General features: G+C 37.5%; 7 protein-coding genes across 7 annotated transcripts; 4 read left to right on the top strand and 3 right to left on the bottom strand.

The window, feature by feature from the left end:
* Nucleotides 1-109: 109 nt before the first annotated feature.
* SOCG_03435 (uncharacterized protein) lies at nt 110-1,883 on the bottom strand. Its single transcript, XM_013161923.1, has one exon. The coding sequence runs from the start codon at nt 1,679-1,681 to the stop codon at nt 461-463; it is 1,221 nt and encodes a 406-aa protein (XP_013017377.1). The 5' UTR covers nt 1,682-1,883; the 3' UTR covers nt 110-460.
* Nucleotides 1,884-2,844: 961 nt separating this feature from the next.
* Nucleotides 2,845-4,167, top strand: SOCG_03434 (aspartate aminotransferase; the record flags this gene model as incomplete). The annotated part of the gene is made up of 1 exon (XM_013161922.1): nt 2,845-4,167. The coding sequence occupies one exon, from the start codon at nt 2,845-2,847 to the stop codon at nt 4,165-4,167; it is 1,323 nt and encodes a 440-aa protein (XP_013017376.1).
* Nucleotides 4,168-5,521: 1,354 nt separating this feature from the next.
* On the top strand, nt 5,522-6,409 carry SOCG_03433 (histidine-containing response regulator phosphotransferase Mpr1; the record flags this gene model as incomplete). The annotated part of the gene is made up of 1 exon (XM_013161921.1): nt 5,522-6,409. One exon carries the CDS (start codon nt 5,522-5,524, stop codon nt 6,407-6,409), a length of 888 nt encoding a protein of 295 aa, XP_013017375.1.
* A 1,622-nt stretch (nt 6,410-8,031) lies between these two features.
* Nucleotides 8,032-8,799, top strand: SOCG_03432 (uncharacterized protein; the record flags this gene model as incomplete). Its single annotated transcript, XM_013161920.1, has 1 exon — nt 8,032-8,799. The coding sequence occupies one exon, from the start codon at nt 8,032-8,034 to the stop codon at nt 8,797-8,799; it is 768 nt and encodes a 255-aa protein (XP_013017374.1).
* Nucleotides 8,800-8,910: 111 nt separating this feature from the next.
* Nucleotides 8,911-12,768, bottom strand: SOCG_03430 (nucleotide pyrophosphatase). Its single transcript, XM_013161918.1, has one exon. The coding sequence runs from the start codon at nt 12,699-12,701 to the stop codon at nt 11,232-11,234; it is 1,470 nt and encodes a 489-aa protein (XP_013017372.1). The 5' UTR covers nt 12,702-12,768; the 3' UTR covers nt 8,911-11,231.
* Nucleotides 9,013-12,808, top strand: SOCG_03431 (oxalyl-CoA decarboxylase). Its single transcript, XM_013161919.1, has 2 exons — nt 9,013-11,059; nt 11,106-12,808. The coding sequence occupies exons 1-2, from the start codon at nt 9,401-9,403 to the stop codon at nt 11,148-11,150; spliced, it is 1,704 nt and encodes a 567-aa protein (XP_013017373.1). The 5' UTR covers nt 9,013-9,400; the 3' UTR covers nt 11,151-12,808.
* Nucleotides 12,809-13,090: 282 nt separating this feature from the next.
* On the bottom strand, nt 13,091-16,144 carry SOCG_03429 (AGC protein kinase Ppk31; the record flags this gene model as incomplete). The annotated part of the gene is made up of 2 exons (XM_013161917.1): nt 13,091-13,281; nt 13,432-16,144. The coding sequence occupies 2 exons, from the start codon at nt 16,142-16,144 to the stop codon at nt 13,091-13,093; spliced, it is 2,904 nt and encodes a 967-aa protein (XP_013017371.1).
* Between the last annotated feature and the right edge of the window lie 1,011 nt (nt 16,145-17,155).

Below are 17,155 nucleotides of genomic sequence, written 5' to 3'. Positions count from 1 at the left end.
GTTATAGATCTTTTCCTTACGTAAAATTTTCGATAAAATACTAAAAGATAAATAGAACTAAATGAAGATTTTAATAGAAAAAATACTACTGTTTTACGCTTCAGAAGACTTCAGAAAAAAGTATAAAACAATTTAGTTAGTTAAATAATAAGTAAGAAATGGAAGCAATTCATAGATAGGTAAACTTCGTCTATTGAATTATTCCGGGTCACCGTCAATGTTTATGAATGCTTGTATCATGGAAAGCAACGATGGAAGCGGTATACGGAGACTATAAAATTCTAAAGTTGACCATTCTCCGTGACGATAAAAGTTAATAGTGTCGTGTAGAGATCCTTTTTTTATAAAACATATGTAAATCATGAATGTCCGTAATATAGTTTATAGTGTTATCTTGAAAAAGGAAAAGCAGACTTGAGCGCATGGACCGTAACAGTAAAGGTTCACTGACGGCTCTTTATTACTTGGGATACATGGGATTAGAAGGATACTGTTGCCATGACTTCATGTAATTTTCGTAATCTCCGTATGGAGCAGGGAATGTTTCCGGCATAGGCATGGGCATCGCGGGAATGTTTGTTGGCGGTATGGTCTGAGGTAAAGATGCTGTAGGAAGAATGGGTTGATGAGCAAGGCGTCGAAGTGGAACACTAGCTCTCTCTAACCTGTCTAAAACGTCCCATTTCGCCAATTCAACGCTAGAAGGAGTTCCAATAAATGTAATTTCACGTTCAGGGACTGAAGGACCACCATCGGGGGATATTTTTAATTGACACATGGTCTTGGCATAAATTTCACGAACGGTCTCACCGCCTCTACCGATAATCATCCCCGCGGATTCTCTTGGTACTGCCATTACATCCGTGTGCACTTTGTTCGGATTGGAAGTAGTTGAAAGAGAGTTGATTTTCAGTTGTTCCTGTATCACGATATCCTGAATGATCGACTTGGCTCTAGAAACACGTTCTGGTGATCCCTGGAAAGAAACTGGACGCAATGGATTCATTAAATCGGTATCAGTGTTAATAATAATTTTTGTATCTGTTGTTTCCTGCAAATCGCGGATCTTCTCACCGCCCTTTCCAATAACAAGCCCGATGTGATGTTCAGGAATGACAAACGGATCTGGAGTCTCATATGTTTGATTTGGATTGCCGCCAGCGGCATAGGCTAAAGCCGGAAATGCTGTAGCTGTAAGTACATCTTGGTAATCCTTTATTTTTTGCGAAATTTCCCGACGACACATGTCAATATTATCGGTTTGGCCGGTAATGATAGCTGTTCGTTCGCCTGGTTTGGAAGTGGTTTCAGGCATAAATTGTACTCTTGTCTTTGTGGCAGACTCCATTTTTTGGAGCTTTTCGCCGCGTTTTCCAATGAGCATGCCCACATAGCAGCTTTTGACAGGAAACGAATACGAAGTTTTTAAGGAGACAGATGGGTTCGGTGGATGATAGGCAGACGGGTTTACAGGAGCGGTCCCCGTCGAGGTGTCTTGATAGATCTGGGAAGAGAAAGTAGGATCATAAAGACGGACGAATGTTCCCAATGATGGATTAGGATCGTTCAAGTTTATTATGCCACTAGACGTAGGATAAGGAAGTTCTGGAGTAACTTGTTTTTGGCTTTGCTGAGCAGAAATCTCTGCCAACAAGCGAGAAACTGCGTCAGATTTGGACATGGTTAGTTCAATGCAGAGGGAAACCAAACACAACGGTAAAAAGTATAAAAATTTATTCAAAAAAAAAATCAATTGATGTTACTGATAATTCATAAATACTATTTCCAATATTCCTTTATAATTCATGGGATAATCTAACACCTTGAGGAATGCTGGAAAGAACGAGGTTTTCTATTATGTATATAGTATATCAGTAGTGAGGCATAAATAAAGACAGAATTCACGAGCAGGTTCTTTCTTTTTTTATGCAAATTTATAAAAAAAATAAAGGAAAAGAAAATTTGAAATAAAATAAAGAGTCACAGCACTTCTATATATGTTCCTTACAGGCGGCATATAATGAATAAAACAAGGCTGAAAGACTGAGTAGATGTGAATAGTTTTTAAAACACTTTATAGCAAATTTTTTATTAGAAAAACGGTGCACATACTTGAATACGCTTGTCGAATTCGAGACACGCAGTATGAAATTCTAGTACATGAATAAATGACAATAATTTACTGCCTTCCTTTCTTTATGGAAAAGAAGCTAAAGTAAAAAAAATAATAAATAAATACAAAGACTAATACTAAGAAACCTAAAAAGAAGAAAAGAAAGCTACGATTTCGTAGTGTTTATGTTCGAATACAGACACATCAGTGACCCTATTAGTATGAAGAGTGTCTTTCTATCTGAATAATAATACTGTTTCTTTTTTTTTTATGAATACCTTTTTTATATTCGTCAATAAAGATTTACAGAGGTTTCTTCCTTTTAGTCAAAAATCTTTTGTTTATTCTTTTATTTTTATATGGAAGCGATTCACTTGTCATAATCTTAGCGCATTTGAAGAATAATCGGACAAGAAAAAAATAATCCTTTCTTTTACCCTCGTTAACATCTAAGAACGAGCTTTGAATAATTTATTTTTTATTTTTAATGCTTTATATTTCTTAGTCCTTTTATTTATTCGAGGTTTTTTGTATGGCTACTTCCTTATCCTATCATCATACGAATCTGTTTTGATGGTTTTGTGATAGGAACATGCACTCGTTCCATTTCGTAAGTGCTCGATAAGCTTCGTAATAAACGAAAGACATAATTTTCGAACAGTGTAATTATTTAAGCAAGAGCAATCCACTGAGTCGCCGGAGCCAGCGACTAAAGAATTTGAGATTCCATAATGTTTTTTGGTGCTTCGCGTGTAAAGACTACCGCGGGTAGAGTTGCGAATAAGGCTGGTTTTCAAAACGCATTTAAAAACGGTGGGAAAACCGCCGGCTTGAACTTGCAACGTGGATTCCAAGGATGGGCTAACGTACCCATGGGCCCTCCCGATCCTATCTTTGGTATTTCGGAAGCTTTTAAAAAAGATGATTTTGCAAAGAAAATGAACTTGGGCGTCGGTGCCTACCGTGACGACGCTGGCAAGCCATATGTTTTGCCTAGCGTTCGCACCGCGGAGACTGAAATTCTGAAACAAGACCTGGACAAAGAGTATTTGTCCATTACGGGTGACAACGGCTTCCGTGAGGAAGCTACACGCATGGCTTATGGTGATGTTTATGATAGTATCCGCAATCGCTTGGTTGCAGCCCAGTCCGTCAGCGGGACAGGTGCATTGCTCCTTTCGTCTCGATTTTTTTCAAAGTTTTATCCATCGAACGATATCTACATCTCCAATCCTACTTGGGGAAATCACAAAAACGTGTTTAGCAATGCGGGCTTAAATATCAAAGAGTATCGTTACTACAACCCAGTCACCAAGGGTCTCGATATTGAAGGCATGCTCACCGACTTGTCAAAAGCCCCCAACAGCTCGATTGTCCTTTTGCATGCTTGTGCCCACAATCCAACTGGTGTGGATCCTTCACATGCTCAATGGAACGATATTCTTCGAGTTGTACGCGAAAAGGGCCACTTCGTGTTGATGGATATGGCTTACCAAGGTTTTGCCAGTGGTAACTTTGCACGCGATGCCTATGCCACCCAATTGTTTGCTTCTAACAATGTTCCAATGTTCTTATGTCAATCCTTTGCTAAAAATATGGGTCTTTATGGCGAACGTGTAGGTTGCTTTAGCTCGCTGACAGCCTCTCCAGAGGAAGCTGCGAGATTCGAAAGCCAACTCAAAATCTTGGTCCGTGCTTCCTACTCCAATCCTCCCGTCCACGGTGCTCGTATCGCCAGCTTTATTTTGAAGAACAGTGATCTTCGTGCTCAATGGGCTGGCGAAGTTAAGGGAATGGCTAGCCGTATTATTTCTATGCGCCAAACCTTACGCTCCATATTGGAAAATGACTTGAAAAGCAAGCACGGCTGGAAGCATATCACTGATCAAATAGGCATGTTTTGCTACACTGGTTTAAAACCCGAGCAAGTCGAAACTTTGAGCAGAGACTATCATATCTATTTAACCAAGAATGGCCGAATCAGTATTGCTGGTATTAACACTTCCAACGTTCGTTACCTTGCTGAAGCCATTCATAACGTTACTTCTAACTAAGGAAGGGTGTCTTATGTTTTCTTTTTTTTTGGGTGAGGAGAGCTTGCTTGATTATGATCTATATTTTGCTGATTTCATCGATGGACTATGCTATTTATTTTGTACATAACTAACCATTTGAACTTGTTTCGACGGAACGTCGATGTTTTAGGTTTGCTAAAACCTATAATCTGTTTATATTGTTAAAATATAAACGTTGAAAAGAAGGCACTCCTTGCCTTCTCTTACAAACGTAAGCAAGCTACTCGCAGGTTTTATGGGATTTCTTTGTGTTTCCACTTCCTTGTTTCTTGTGTTTATTCCAAACAAACATCAATAAAATTCAAAATATCTGTCAAATGTCAATTGTCTTGAAACTTTCTTCTTTTTTTTTCCTATTTCAATCCTTTCACCTTTTTTCTTTCCGCATGGTCAATCACTATCATTGTCTATGTTATTGTTAAAATCGTAGACCTATTGCTCTTGTTTCTAGTCGTTTTCTTCTATTTTTTTTCCCTTTCCTCAAAAATCTTCACTGACTGAAATTTATGTTCTCTGGTAAAATTTATCTCTTTCCTTCATATTACTATTTTTTTTTTAAAGAAAAAAAAGAAAAAAAAATTTATTTTTTCATCTGCTATTGATGTTCTGAAGATTATTATTTGTCAGATACATTTAAATTTGCAACCATCAATTAAATTTCCTGCTGCATACGTCATTACTAAGCAGTTCCTATATGCAAATTGATGAACCAACAACCTTTGCTTTCACCAGTTACGATTCAAAAGAAATAAAAAGAGTTGAAGTTGTTTCAGAAGAGACTTGAAGATTCCTCTTCGTGTCGCCTTATTTTCTTTGAAATCAAATAACCAAAAAAAGGGAAAATAGGTGTTTCTATCTTTATAAGGCGCTAATACAGAGTAATTATAACTGTTTAGTTTTAAAAAAAAGATAAAGCAGAATAAAAAAGAGAAGACAGAGTAAAAGAGATCTTCTCTGGGTGATTTTTGGGAAGTATCTGTCTCCTTTGGTTTTTTAACTGAAAATTTTGTTCTCGCTAGTAGGACAACAAGTCATCGAACAGGATTTCTATTTGCAAAGGTGAAAAACTGGTACTATTCATAAATAAATATTTGTTTTCCGTTTTCCATACATTGTCGAAGCGAGCGCAGCATTTCTGTCTCTTACTGACGTTGAGCTTAAAATTTGGATTTCGAACGATCGCCAAGTTTATACGAATTCTAAACCCGTAAAGAACGCTACTATACAAAGACTAAATAATTCCTTTTAAGTAACATCAACTTTGCTGGTCGAAGCTTGACGTATCCTATTGTTTTTGCGATATACATTACTTGTTTTTTACTAGTGATAAATGATGAATTCAAACACGAGCTATGATCGCAACACAGAAAACAGGACTTCTAAAAGAAATGAACAAATTCGGGCAGCAAGTTTAGCTAGAACCTTGCAGAGCTCGGGTATAGCTGAAAAGGCTCGCTCTCCTTCAGGTTCAGCTGTTCCCCATGTATATCAAAGATGTGCCAGTAGTGGCCATGCGAACGATTCTTCAATCCCAATAACCTCAAACCCAGCTTACCTAGCTATGGCTTCTCGGATGTCTTCTTCAAAAGGATCTCCAAGTTCCACTTCTTTGGTGAGCGAATATTCGGAAGGAGGGAGTGAAAGGCAAGACAAAAATAAAAGTGAACAAATTGACATATCGAATTATCTCAGCGAAAAGAATCTAAACCGGAAAAATCTACCCATTGCTTCCCTTGAGGCTTTGGTGAAAGAGGGTGTTCTTTCTGATGAGCTTTCTTTCGTCGCTTATGACATCTCTTTTGATGACGATGTGTTTCAAAAACCGCAGATGATTGACCATACAACATTTGATCAGCTCTTGGAAATGGATGATGATGACCAGCACGAGTTTAGCAAAAGTATTGTATTCAATTACTTTGAGCAAGCTGAAACAACTATAAAGGAATTACATGGGGCTCTCAAGCAGAAGGATTTAAAAAAATTGTCTTCTTTGGGTCACTTTTTGAAAGGTTCTTCTGCAGCCTTGGGTCTTACGGAAATGAAAAATGTGTGTGAACGTATTCAAAATTATGGTGCCCTTCGTAGTAGAGATGGTGCACTTACCGTCCCAAGCGAAGAGATCGCTCTGGATTTCATTGACAGAACTTTAAGTATTGTCGAGGATGTTTATAGCGATGTCCGTTCTTATTTGGAGAAGTTTTACCAGGATCTTATTCACTAAAAAGTTATCGTTCAGTCTTTTATGTTTTTTTTTTTTATTGTTTTTGCATAATTTTATGATTCGTTTGAATTCTCCTTAAACCATTAGCACGTTAAACACCTTTTGTCTGTTATAACCATTGTTTTCGATTGAAGCATGGAGTTCCAATGGTGTGTTTTGCAAATTTTATATGTTTCAGATTTTACCACCTTAATTAACTATTTGGAAAATCGGACTCTACATTATCTGCGTTCACTGAACGCAAATTTATCTTTCATGTCTTTTGTCTGTTGGGCATGGGGTCGCGTTCAAAAGTTATCATTTTTAAATGCAACAAGATTTGAGACTCCTTTTCTGTCTTTCCTTTGATCGAATCATATAAGAATTTACATTGATGCGTCGTCATCAAACCATGATGATTCTGTTGAGTGCGTGATCATTATAATTTCTTAAGGATCTTGGCAGGTGTTGATACATCTAATCTTTTGATTCCATTCATTTTTCTGATTAGAAATGTGGTGGAATAATATGATAAAGAAATTGGAGCCATAGATGTGAAATACTTACCAGAGTGAAGTAGAGAAGTGACCCAGCTTGCTAAAAAGTCCATTCAGGATGTGGTCTGGCAAATGGTCTTACTTTAAAAGCAAAACTAAATATCGATATAAAACATGTGCTACGCTTGTAAGGTTATATCAAGGACCATTCTTTAATGGTTTGGGAACTTGGATTTTTAGAACTCATCTGAAAGCTTTATCCATTTGTATCTACTCTAAAGTGATTGAAGAGGGAAAAAGGTTAATTGTATACTAAATTCACTTTGATGATGTATTATTCTTTATGTATAAGAAATAGGTTTGAAGTATTTATTTAAAGGTGAGTATTTAAGTACAGCATTTTGGTCGTCTTCAAGTGATTATGTCCTTGCATGTTTGAGCTTTGAACCCTTGGCTGGTTATATTTATATTCTTTACAGCCTGTCAAAGACTGATATGTATATATATTTTATTGATTTTGGTTTGGTTTTGGTTTATTTTTATTATTTTTTGCTTCTGTTTCTGTTTCTCTTTCTGTTTTTATTTTTTTATTTTCTTTTTTGGACAGGACTGTACTTGGAAGAGACCTGGACACTGGCAAAATCACTTTACTTTACCATTGCACATGCGTGTACATGGTTGAAAAGTATTGATCAACCCTGATGGAACATTTTTAACTATTCGTATGTGCTACTGTCATGGGAAAGGGGAATGACATTCGAAATTGTAGAGTAAATAGAGGATATCTGGTTAATTCATTTCTTGTCTTTGGGAGGAAGTGAGCAAATTATTCGAGGTAAGATTATAATACAAGTTTTTTACATTGTTATGTGATTTATCCAGATAAGTAAAGTTCTGATAATTGTTGGCGTTTAGTAAAGAGGAGACCTGTTGAATTCTTATGAAATTCAAAGTTTCACCCGATCTTCCATAATCAGATGTTCTTTAGAAAATTTCACAGTCGTGCACTTTCGTAAATTTATGCAAATTGACACATTTATGAGAGTAGTGGCATTTGTTTTGATATCTGACATCAATATGACAGACTGCTGGAATCTATAAAACAGCTACCAATTTAGAAGCGTACAGCAACGAAGTTAAGAAAGAATGGAAAACGATTGGAAAACGAAGTTAATTAAGCTTCTGAAAGAGAATAGCGACTCTTCGGGGCTCCTTCATCCTGAATATATGCAATTAGCTACTTTACCATCTGAAGGAGACAAGTATCCTCGTAATCGTACTGTAGCAATTCGTGGATTCTTGAATTCTGGATGGGAAATTGATAAGAATGATTTAGACACAGATTTACTTGTGTTTTCGACTGACGTGGAATCGCAAAAAGCAAAGGATATTTCCCTTCGTCAAGCAAAGTCAACACCGACGGGTCCCATGCACAATACCTTTGAACTTTGTAGTTGGCTTCCTAAAACAATGCAACAGGTTCGCCTATGGGGTCAAATTTGGTTTTATACTCCTGATCTCGCGGAGAAGAATGAGTTTCCCAGAGAGGATCTCTTAACCTCACATTTAAGCCGACATAAAAAACGTATACCTCAGGAATGGTCTTGGGAAGAAGAGCGTCGTCGCATTTGGGAGCACCACAGCCCTACCATGCGCTCTTCATTTGCAAATCCTGTCACATATAGCAATTATCAAGGGGAGGTCCCCGTGGTACCGCTTCCTGTTACTTTAACTGGTAAAGAAGATGCAATGGTTGCAAACCGTTGGGAAACTGCCTGGAAACGCTTTGGCCTGGTTATATGTGACGTCCAAGGTGTTGAATTTCTCGACTTAAACCCTCCTCCCGGAAAGCGCGTAATTTATGAGAAAAGTTTGGAATCAGGGGAATGGTCTCAAGAGCGCGTAAGTGCTTAATACGTTGCAAAATTTAAGCGCACTTACAAACTGAGTATCTTCTCTTTCAGCAATTAATACGAGAAGTGCTTAGATGCTATTGTGAAGATTCCGTATACAATCACTGTAATTTCAAAATAAGTTATTATACTTTATAATCTCAGTGTATGTACCGCTGTATACGCTTTACCCAATTTTTGGTTTTTGTTCTATCGGTCAAGCTAGACAGTTATGAATTTTTGTTGTTATAATTACTTTTCTTTCATATTTATATCTTATTCTGTAAATTTTTAATAATGTATTAGAGATTCGAAATTTGAAATATTCACAAACGTAATAACCAGTAATTTAACCGGTCATTTAGTATAGCAGTTGAATTGCTTAAACCAATGGAATATTCGGATATGTTTCAACAACTTCATTTTATATTTTGAATATTTCCGTTCGTCAGCCATATGTCAAGGTCCTTCCCCTAGCACGAACAGTACATATCTTGGAATACATTTTTCATCTCTAATAATATAGTTTCCTCATATCTTATCTTTGTTTTGGATTTATTAAACCAATTCTCCGTATTTTGGAATATATATTTATAGTCCTTATATACGAATCGAATTTACCAATGAGTGTTCCTTTTCCAGACGTTGTGGCCCGGACGTTACTTGATTTGAATGTCAAAGTGGTTTTTGGTATCGTTGGCATTCCTGTAATTGAAGTTTGTGAAGCTATTCAAAAAGTCGGAATCCATTTTATCGCATTCCGTAATGAACAAAGTGCAGCTTACGCCGCTTCCGCTTACGGATACTTGACCAAAACACCAGGTGTTTGTATAGTTGTCGGCGGACCTGGCGTGGTGCATGCTTTGGCCGGTGTTTTCAATGCTTCAGCTAACCGTTGGCCATTACTTCTTATGGCTGGTTCTAGCGCTACATCACAGCGATACCGGGGTGCATTTCAAGAGTTAGATCAAGTGACATATTTGAGTCCGAGCACAAAGCTTGCTTTACGACCTCCTACAGCGACAATGACTCCGGAACTAATTCATAGGGCGTACCACGTTTCGTTGAACGGAACACCTGGCCCTTGCTATGTTGACCTTCCAGCCGATTTTATTCAATCCTCACTTCAAGAGTCTTCTTGGAAATCCATGCCTTGTGTGCCTCCTTCTCTAGAGTGCGGTCCCAATCCCGCTCAGGTCCAGAAAGCTATACACTTCTTGAAAAGTGCCAAGTCACCCTTGGTTATCATTGGTAAAGGTGCTTCTTATGCACGTGCAGAAGAGATTCTTTCAAATTTTATAGAAAAAACACACATACCATTTTTACCAACTCCTATGGGTAAAGGTGTATTACCAGAAAATCATCGGTTGAATTTTTCGTCTGCCAGGTCAACAGCTTTAAAAAATGCTGATGTTGTTTTACTAGTTGGCGCTCGATTGAATTGGGTCCTGCATTTTGGCTTGTCTCCAAGATGGTCAAAGGATGTGAAGTTCATTCAAATAGACTCAAATCCAGAAGAATTGGGTAGCAATGGGGGTGATGTTTCCTTGGGTATTTGGTCCGACATTAACTTGGCTTTACATGCTATAACAGATTCCCTAGCAGCTTGTAACTATCGCTATGAACAATCTTCCTACCTTACTATGCTTCAAAAACACCGCAAAAAAAATGAGTCTAAAGAATCGCATTCACCAAATAAAGATATGCCTTTGCATATGGAAGCTACTTTATTTACCATAAACGACTGTATCCAATCTCTGGTGAAAGAAACACAGAGAAATGTAACCTGGGTTTCTGAAGGAGCAAACACTTTGGACAAGGGTCGTAGAATTCTAGAAGTAACTCATCCGCGTGGCAGACTAGACAGCGGAACGATGGCTACTATGGGTGTTGGTCTTAGCTACTCGATCGCGGCGTCTATAGCCAATCCTGCGAATAAAACTGTTGCTGTAGAAGGCGACAGTGCTTTCGGATTCAGTGCAATGGAACTAGAAACTGCAGTCCGAAGCAACCTGGATATTTTAATTATTGTAATTAACAATAATGGTGTATATCACGGTTTGGATGAATCAAATTTTAAGAAACTTAAAAGTCACCATAAGCTTCCAACGACAGCGCTTTCTCCAGCAGTACGATATGATCTAATTTGTGAAGCATGCGGTGGAGCAGGCTACTTTGTTACGAATGCTCATGAGTTGAAAAGTGCTATTCAAAGTTCTTGGGAACGGAAGACTACGTGCTTGATTAATGTTATGGTAGATCCAGAGATGGATAAAATATTGGTATGATTGACCTAAAGTGAATGAACCGGTACTAACTTTGCTATAGAGCTTCGCATGGATGGACGACGAAAAATTAAATGCGAAATTATGATCATGTATTTCTGACAGAGAATATTAAAGAACCTTAGTCGTTTAAAGAAAATGAAACCATTATAATTATTTGTTCGTTTAATTAGTGAACTTTGAGCTCATCGTAAGCTTGTCGGATGTCGTGAAGTAACCATTCTTTCGTAGAATTAGAGGATTTCTTGGTGGGTATGGCACCGTGAAATGAACTATTAGTAGAGTTTGCGGGTAAGTTTAATATATAAGAAATAATGTCGTAAACTTCAACATTACGGAAAGGCATTAATTGTTTTGATTTGAAAGGCTTAAAGGCTGGACCAAATGCGGTGAATATAGCTCTCATTAAGGGGGAATTATTGTCGTAGCCATGAACTCCATATGGCTCATACTCAACATCAGGAGAATGGTCTAAAGAGGAGACGATTGACCAACCAGGATCGGGCACCATCCAGACAGGAGCAATTCTATTATTCTTTGAATAATGTAAGCTATCCGGCATTTCTTCTTTCCTTGATGATTTCCAGTGTTTAGTTCCCGGCAACGCTTTGGAAGTTGCATTTTTCAAACTATCAGCAATATAGGTTTCGTCGGATTCCGACTCGCCTCGAAAACCAGCTAAAGGCCAGCCATCTCTGAATTCAACTTTTGAAACGTTGAAAAGATCATCTAACCAAAGCAAGCGATCATTTGATGTAGGGGCCATCCCATGATCACTCACGAATATAAGGTTAACAACGTCTTGCAAGTTTCTTTTATTGAGACCTTCAAGCAAATCACCAACCATCTGGTCAACTTCCTTTAGCATCAGATTTAGCTGTGGTGAATCCGGTCCGAAAGTATGTCCAACTGAATCGACGTGAGGCACGTAACACATAAGCAATTGCGGTCGTGTATCATCTGTGTGATCAAGCCAATGAAGAAGTTCATTTTTTTTTGCTTTCAGGGTTGCACTAGCATTGAAAGACGTGTAATAAGAGGGACGTATTCCATGATGAGGAACTTCGTTTCCTGGCCACATATGAACAGCTGAGCGAACTGAATGCCGTTCAGCATTAATCCAAATTGGTTCTGCTTGTGTCCACCAAACGGGATCCCGATTGCATTCAGGACGAGTGTTTACGAAATACTTTCCAGTGATAGGATCATAAAAGTTGTTACTGACCATACCATGGTTTTCGGGGTAAAGTCCAGTAGCTAGAGAGTAGTGATTCGGAAAAGTTATGCTGGGAAAGACAGGTATCATATATGGTGCATGAGCATTGTTTTCAGCCAGTCGAAGTAAATTGGGTGTATGACCTCGATATATATAGTCTGCTCGAAATCCATCCAAAGAAATCATGATAACCGTAGGAAGGAATGAGTTCGTACCATTACTAAGGATCAAACCTTTGTCCGGATATACGATATCATTCGAACGAGATGATATAACCGCCTTCAAGACGCCAATTGCAACGAGACAGGACACTGCAACAGCCAACATATAGCGTCTCAACAAAGATCGGGACGTTGGTTCTTTATATACTACTGAATTTTCAAATGAATTTTCTTTTTTCTTACTGAATAACCCGTCTGACATTCTCGAAATCTGTTATGGCCCGGGTGTTTGGCACTTTGTAGATTAGTTTCTGTTGTTTACTTTAGCATATCTGGATTCCCCAAGCACCTGAATTAGTCGCTATAAATTATATGCTCTAAATAAAGTCTCGTTTAATAGTTTAAAGAATTTGTTCATTTAGTTTATTCGATTTTTACAGATCTTATCAACCATCTGCCATATACATAGCAAAGTCATCAAATAATTTCTATGTTTGTTACACATGTTTGATACGCCTGTAAGAAAGTGGAGGTTCATAATGATGTGAAAGAAGCCAATTTAATTATTTTTTAAGACCTTTTTCTATAGAACTATACAGAATGAAGGGAACTCACCCTTCTCATATTTTTCACACGTGGTATATCGAATCCTCAGTCTGGATGAAAAAACTGGTAATGCAGGGAAGGTTTATTAATTGGACTTTTGGGACGAGACTGGGAGATTGATATGGAGGAAATTTGGGGGAACTGAAGTTGGTCGGAGATTTCCCAGAGTATGTTTTTATTGGAAAAATTAAGGGCTTTTAAATTCATTCCTGTAGAAGCTTGAATAGCCAGCTCCACTATATCGTCAAATGAATTTTAACTATCATCTACGCCTGTACAGGAATCGCGCAGTATATGATTTTTTCGCCTTAGATCACTTGGATTCAGTGAAGTTTGATAATGGCTTTTCGTTGTCATTCGGTCCTTAATGTACGATATCGACTTACTTCGCTCAAAGTAAATTAAATCTTCAATATTATCTGTTTTTGGCACAAAGGGTCCCTTTTCATCATATAAGTGGTCCCAGTCTATTCCGTTAAAAAATGGATGGCGCTTTATTTCTGAGAATCCATTTATACCTAACCTCTTGTCCGGATTCGCTTCCAGTAACTTTTTGGCAAGGTCTATGGCTTCTAATGAATGTTGCTCATCACTGTCTTTTTCCCATCCGACGTCGTTTCGTTGGATGCGGTCCCAAACACCTCGGATAGTATCTGACTGAAATGGTATTATCCCGGTCAACATCTCAAATAATACACATCCTATGGCCCATATATCATTCATAGGGCTTTCGGTTCCTGAGAGAACTTCAGGTGCCATATAATTGGGAGTACCAGTAATGCTTTTCCCACTCTTCAGTTCTCCTGGGTAGGTGACTTTCAAACGTGCACGAAAAACCTGCGACATAGCTTTGTTCAAATTACTAGTGTCGACATCTATCAGACGTTCAAAAGGATCGAATTCTTCCTCAGTGGTCTTCCTATTTGTTGGATTCATTTCTTTTTTAGCTTTATCCTTAAGGCCATTAACCAGTTGCTTTCTCGCTCCTTCATGAGATACCTCCTTTAGCTGATTTATCTTTTCATGATAATATTTGTCGGAACTCTCGTCTTTGTTATCGCTCAGACCAAGATCTGCCAAACGAATATGTCCATTATGGTCTATGAGCATATTCGCCGGCTTAATGTCACGATGAATAATGCTCATTTTATGAAGAATTTCGACAGCTTCCAATAGTTCTGCTATATATGTTTGAACCCATTGTTCTGGTAGCGGACCAAGCTTTTCAACCAAGGTTTGACAATCACCGCCATTGAAGAAATCCATAACTAAGCAAAAAAATCCCTCAGACTCAAATGCGTAGTATATCTTAACAACATTTGATCCGTACTTCTGGATTTCCATATTAGCTTTTTCATACATGAGCGCTTTCAACTTGTCAGGATCCTTTAAACCTAACTTTGGAATAGCTTTCAGCGCATAGTAATTTCCAGTGGATATTTTTTTTACCAAGTAAACCCTGCTAGAGGCGCCTCTATTGATTTCTCGTACAAAAGTGAATTCTTTTAGTGACCTTGGTGTTTTGTCTCCGAACTTTAAATCCTTAAATTGAGGAAGATGTAATGTAGAAGTCGTATTTTCTATAATGGGAAAATAAAGCTGTTCAACGAGCTCCTGGTAATTATGAATTGACTGCGTCCCCTGATCGTCGAAAGATTTTTTCCTTGGTTTGGTTATTAGCTTTTTATTGAGGTTTTCCAGGATAATCCCTTTCAATTGGTCACAGTCATCAACGGAACGGTAGTCTTCTCCTTTTTTTCCTAAACCGGCACGAACCAGGTTTGTTTTCGAATTGGATTGAGGAAGTAGGTCAGGTATCCCCCTTGCTTCTGGTAAAATCAAGTCGACGTTTAAAATACTTGTGTCTTTAAAGCTTCGTGGATTCGAATAATTGATCATCGTAAGGAGCTGCGTGTCGCCCGAAAATACTTCGTGATCAATATTGTTCAAATTCAAGCATAAATAATTCCTCAAGTACCTAAGCAGGAAATGCTTAACTTCTTGAAATGTCATTCCGTAAATCATATTATGATTGCAAAGCTTAAGATTATATTTAAGGCTCAGAATAAGCAAAGAATGCACTTCGTGAAAAAAGTTTTGAATTCTACATGGAGATAAAAAATCAAATTTCCAAAGTAAAATAGTCTTTTTCAGAACTTTCTCTTTCATTTCGATAGCCAACTCTTCGGAGACGACCAAAAAGGTGTTTTTCCCCAGTTCTTCAAACGTTTTTTCAGCTTGAGTCAGTTGTCGATCTAAAAATTTAACACAGGCACGCCAAGATCTCAAACGAAATCGTTTATATTTACCAGACTTTGGCTGCAGAATTGAAATAATTGGCAATGTTAAGTACGTCTCCTCACTAAATGCACTAGTGGTATGTGGAAGCAACTGACTGTACTTGTGTAACTCTGCCTTTTTTATGTGGATTTGTTTTCGTATATCCAATACAACCTGAACCAGCTCACTCCATACCAAACAAGAGTCGGTATGTACTTCATAGTACCAATCGGGAATTTTTTTTTCACAAAAATAGCATAAGTAAGAAACAGGAGGAGGAGAATGCATATATGTAACTTTATAGGCTCTTTCTATGTAATTCTGCAAAACAAAAGAGCCGATGCCAAGGGTGTTGAATAACACAAAGTCCATATGAGTTATATGATAACGTTCTGGATATAAACATTTAGCAGACCATAAGATTCGAGATTCTTTACCTTCCAAAGAATCCACAAGGATCCCTCGGAAAGCAAGCTTCACTCCGATTTTTCCTTCGTCCGATGATGCTTCATAATCTTTGCTATTCATAAACATAGTTGGGACCATACTAGTATTGCATAGAAGCGAAGTTTGAAAGTGCGTGATCTTTGAAGATCCATTAAAAAGCATTTGTGTTGCACGTCGGACTCTTGGAACACTTGTTTTCGTGATGCAGTCATAAAAATTGCAAGGTAATTGTTGCAAGGGATCGCTTACTTTTCTTCCTATAAATCTGTAAAAAGCAGAGTTGGCATATCGTACTTCACCTTCCGAATTAATTTCGATTTTGAGTAATAATTCATGAAGTAGGATTTTTCTGATTTCCTCTGGAACGGTCATGGATACCTACTTGAAACGAAAATATGATTTCTGAAAATATGGCAAGGAATAAATACTGAAGCCCTCTCTTATCCGAAGGAACAGCAAGACATTCTATCAACTTAATCAATTCTTTCGTTCCCACTTATGGTAAAGTCTTGTGGAATATCAATTTATAATGAAACGGGTAAGTTGTTCAAATGTTTTAAAACACCGATTATTCAATCCAAGTTCACGAACAAATCCCTGGTGTGCTATAAACTAGTTCAATTGGTATCGAAATTGAGGTTCCAGGATCGTCTTTGATTCTTGATCATCTACTAATGCTTTCAATCTTTTCTCATTCTTAGTATTATGACTCAACCAGTTTGCATAACCTCACTACTTATTGCCATTAATTTTAGTGATTTCATGAGCTATTGGGTTCTTCTCAAGCGAGTACTTGAGATAATATTTGTTTAATACTTACGGCATCAAATATTTTGATATTACAAGCACAGCTTCTAAACAGTTTTACTTTCCTATCTTTGATTGTTATTTAATTATCTTTTGATTTTCTAGAGAAAAGTCATCGCTCGTCTACGAAATTCAATTTGCCATGGGTCTTGATCTAAGAATATAACAAACATAGCTAGAAGAAAGAGTATCCCAGAATGTATAGAATTATAGAAACCTTTAGCTCACGTTCTAATGGTAATAATCCTTTATTTCTAGAAACATAAAAGGTATCAATTACTAGAATTTCTACATTCTTTACCCTTTTTAAGTTGACTTTTCTGGTTCCGTATTACTGGCGACTGAAGTACCAAATTTTCTATATCTCCAACACACTACCAGCGAACAAAAAGGTTTAGTAAAAAAAAAATGGAAAATTGTTAGTTCCAACATTGTGAAAAATAATTTTTTAGATCCATTTTTCATTTGATTTTTGAAAGGGCAAGTTCCCAAAAGACTCGGTATTGTGTGGCATACCAACAACTTGTATGATTACTGATTTCAACTTGTATCGAAAAGAAATTCTTTAATTGTTGC

Source organism: Schizosaccharomyces octosporus (genome assembly GCF_000150505.1).
Source record: "Schizosaccharomyces octosporus yFS286 unplaced genomic scaffold supercont6.1, whole genome shotgun sequence".
In the NCBI taxonomy this organism is placed as follows: domain Eukaryota; kingdom Fungi; phylum Ascomycota; class Schizosaccharomycetes; order Schizosaccharomycetales; family Schizosaccharomycetaceae; genus Schizosaccharomyces; species Schizosaccharomyces octosporus.
Note: the sequence above shows the minus strand (reverse complement) of the source record. Positions and strands in the feature narration are given on the sequence as shown.

Excerpts from the sequence above, each read along its gene's own strand:
- SOCG_03435 (XM_013161923.1), bottom strand. The coding sequence starts at position 1,681 with ATGTCCAAATCTGACGCAGTTTCTCGCTTGTTGGCAGAGATTTCTGCT.
- SOCG_03431 (XM_013161919.1), top strand. The coding sequence starts at position 9,401 with ATGAGTGTTCCTTTTCCAGACGTTGTGGCCCGGACGTTACTTGATTTG. Across the intron at positions 11,060-11,105 it reads CAGAGATGGATAAAATATTG|AGCTTCGCATGGATGGACGA; the intron begins GTATGATTGACC and ends ACTTTGCTATAG.
- SOCG_03430 (XM_013161918.1), bottom strand. The coding sequence starts at position 12,701 with ATGTCAGACGGGTTATTCAGTAAGAAAAAAGAAAATTCATTTGAAAAT.